Here is a 2,636-nt window from a genome sequence, read left to right as displayed (position 1 = left end):
CTCACTCCAGGTTCAATGAGAAACCTTATGTCAAGGGATAGGGCAGAAAGTAACCGAGTACACACTCCCATCCTCTCCTGGGCTCCATGTGGGCACGCGTGTGTGTAACCACACATACCCATGCTCACATCCAAAAGGCTTATTTCTTCGATTTAATTTCTCAAATCATAAATACTTCTATAAAGCAAGTTGGGACTAACTTTGGGAGGGACGTTTTGTGCTGAAGTGTCTGAAACTCCATCAACAGGATGGCTTCCTTCCTGACTCCCAGGCACCATGGTCTCTGTACTTGGAAGAAATGGTTTATTGATATTATTATCGACCAAGTGCTTTCTTCTGTCATCGAGAGATAAAGAACATATATCTCAGAATGGAAAGCAAGACCCCCTCTAGGCACTGCGGGCAGACTGTTACTCATGTGTCAGTAAACCACTCCTGGGAGACACACTCTCCAACTGTTCGCTTTACTGACACAGAACCTAGAGAACATGGTTAAGTCCTGTGAGAGCCAACTCTGACCTCAAACAGCTTCTTAACCCTCTGTTGATTAAAAGTGTGAGGAGCGTGGGCAATGCTGAAACTAAGCAGCAAGAGGAAATTTAATAAGAAACTATAATTAACTCTCTGACTACACTATACATCTCTTTCCTGCTTTCTTACAGGTATTCCGTATCAGTTTGTTCTTTCACATTATTTATTATTATTATTATCATTATCATTATTATTATTATTTTGCAAAACAGTGTATCCTTAGGTCTTTGAAGGCCAATAGTTGATCAGGCAGCTCATTATCTTTCTTTATTCCAAAGAAATTTCTGCTCTATAGCAGTGTTGAAATGACCACCATCAAAATATTTTTGAAATCTCTGTCTTCCTTCTTGCCTAGGCTCCTGCCGTGACTGAGGTTCCTCTTCAGCTGAACTGGGACTCCAGTCTCCTGAATCCACCCATAGTTTTACTCTTCACCCACATTGTTTTTTACATCTCCATTTTCTTCAGAAGAACTGAAGACCTAAAAGTATTCCATAGCAACCAAAGCCCAACAGCCCATGTCAGAAGAGGGGAATGGCCAGTGTGGGCAGCAGTCTGGCCTGATCACAAACGTGTGGCATTTAAAATATAGAAAATTTTGTCATACCAGGATCAACAGTCAATGAAATTTGGATTCTGGGGTATGGAAGAAATTATTTTCTTGAGGAAGAGAAGGCATCATATAAGAGGAGGTTTTTTGTTTCATCACTTTTGCTTTCCAGATTCTGAGGAAGATGCACTACACAGCCATGGGAAACATCAGTGTGGTCTCTGAGTTCATCCTTCTTGGCCTGTCGGCTGATGCTCAGGTCCAAGCTGCACTCTGTGTGATTTTCCTTGTGATCTATGGCCTGACCCTGGCAGGGAACTCTGTGATTCTGCTAGCGGTAATGGCTGATGCTCACCTCCGTTCTCCTATGTACTTCTTTCTGGGTCACCTCTCTTTCGTCGACCTTTCGTATTCGTCAGTCTCCGTGCCCAAGATGCTGGAAAACCTAATATCCAAGAAAAAAACAATCCCCGTGAAGGGCTGTCTGGCTCAGGCCTTCTTTGTGTTCGCCATTGGAGGCACCGAGGCTTTACTCCTCGCAGTCATGGCCTATGACCGGTATGCAGCCATTTGCCGCCCTCTACTCTATCGCCAGATAATGGGCAGCTGGTTCTGTGAGGGGCTCGTGTGGGGCTCCTGGGGACTGGCCATACTGAACTCACTCATTAATACCCTCCTAGCTGCGAATTTGGACTTCTGCGACTATGGAACTATACACAACTACAACTGTGAGATTCCTTCCCTCTTCCCTCTCTCCTGCTCGGATGTTTCCACTAATGCCACTGTCTTGCTCTGGTCTTTTGTTGTGCACGCCTCTGGGACTTTTCTTCTGGTTTTAGCTTCCTACGGCTGCATTTTCTCCACTATCCTGAGCATGCGCTCCACCGCAGGCAGAAGCAAGGCTTTCTCCACCTGCTCCTCCCACCTCACTATAGTGATCCTGTACTTCGGGTCAGCCGGACTGCGTTATACCATGCCGACCTCGGGCTCCCCCATGGAAATCATCTTCTCTTTGCAGTACAGTGTCATCACCCCCATGCTGAACCCCCTCATCTACAGCCTGAAGAACAAGGAGGTGACGACAGCTATCAGAAAAATGCTTGGAAAATGCTGGCGGCATTTTGAGTAAGTCGATCAAAAACACAGCATGAAGAAAATACTTGAAGAACGGAGGTCATGAAATGGAGAGATTTAATAATGATGCCATTTGGGTCAATGCTATGTGAAAATACTGGGATTTTCCTCGAGAAATGCCACCTCCCTTGGTGGCTTTAAGGTCAACTCTGTTCAGAGACAAATCATTAAATATCTGACTCTTCTGTTATAAAATTAATTTAAACATGTTTACATATTTGTTTACTATTTTATCTGGGAGAGGACATTTCTTAGTTCCCCCACCCTGTACTTTCTATTTTCTCTTAGTAATAGGACCCGTTTTCCTTTGGGCAGAATTCCACTGTACTGTTATATGTGTATCAGTGTCAAGTCCTTTTTACTAGGGATGACCTTGGGGCCCAGTGGGCTGCTGATTAATTTTTTAGCTCTAATACTGGTC

The 2,636-nt window shown here is 44.3% G+C and overlaps 1 protein-coding gene across 1 annotated transcript; it reads left to right on the top strand.

Annotated features, from left to right (window-relative positions):
• Nucleotides 1-952: 952 nt before the first annotated feature.
• LOC125407171 (olfactory receptor 8S1-like) lies at nucleotides 953-2,284 on the top strand. Its single transcript, XM_048444548.3, has one exon. The coding sequence runs from the start codon at nucleotides 1,266-1,268 to the stop codon at nucleotides 2,208-2,210; it is 945 nt and encodes a 314-aa protein (XP_048300505.2). The 5' UTR covers nucleotides 953-1,265; the 3' UTR covers nucleotides 2,211-2,284.
• The last annotated feature ends 352 nt before the right edge of the window (nucleotides 2,285-2,636 follow it).

Source organism: Myodes glareolus, chromosome 19 (assembly GCF_982192425.1).
Source record: "Myodes glareolus chromosome 19, mMyoGla1.1, whole genome shotgun sequence".
Lineage (NCBI taxonomy): Eukaryota > Metazoa > Chordata > Mammalia > Rodentia > Cricetidae > Myodes > Myodes glareolus.
The sequence above is the reverse complement of the archived record's forward strand: the minus strand, read 5'-3'. Positions and strand labels throughout refer to the sequence as shown.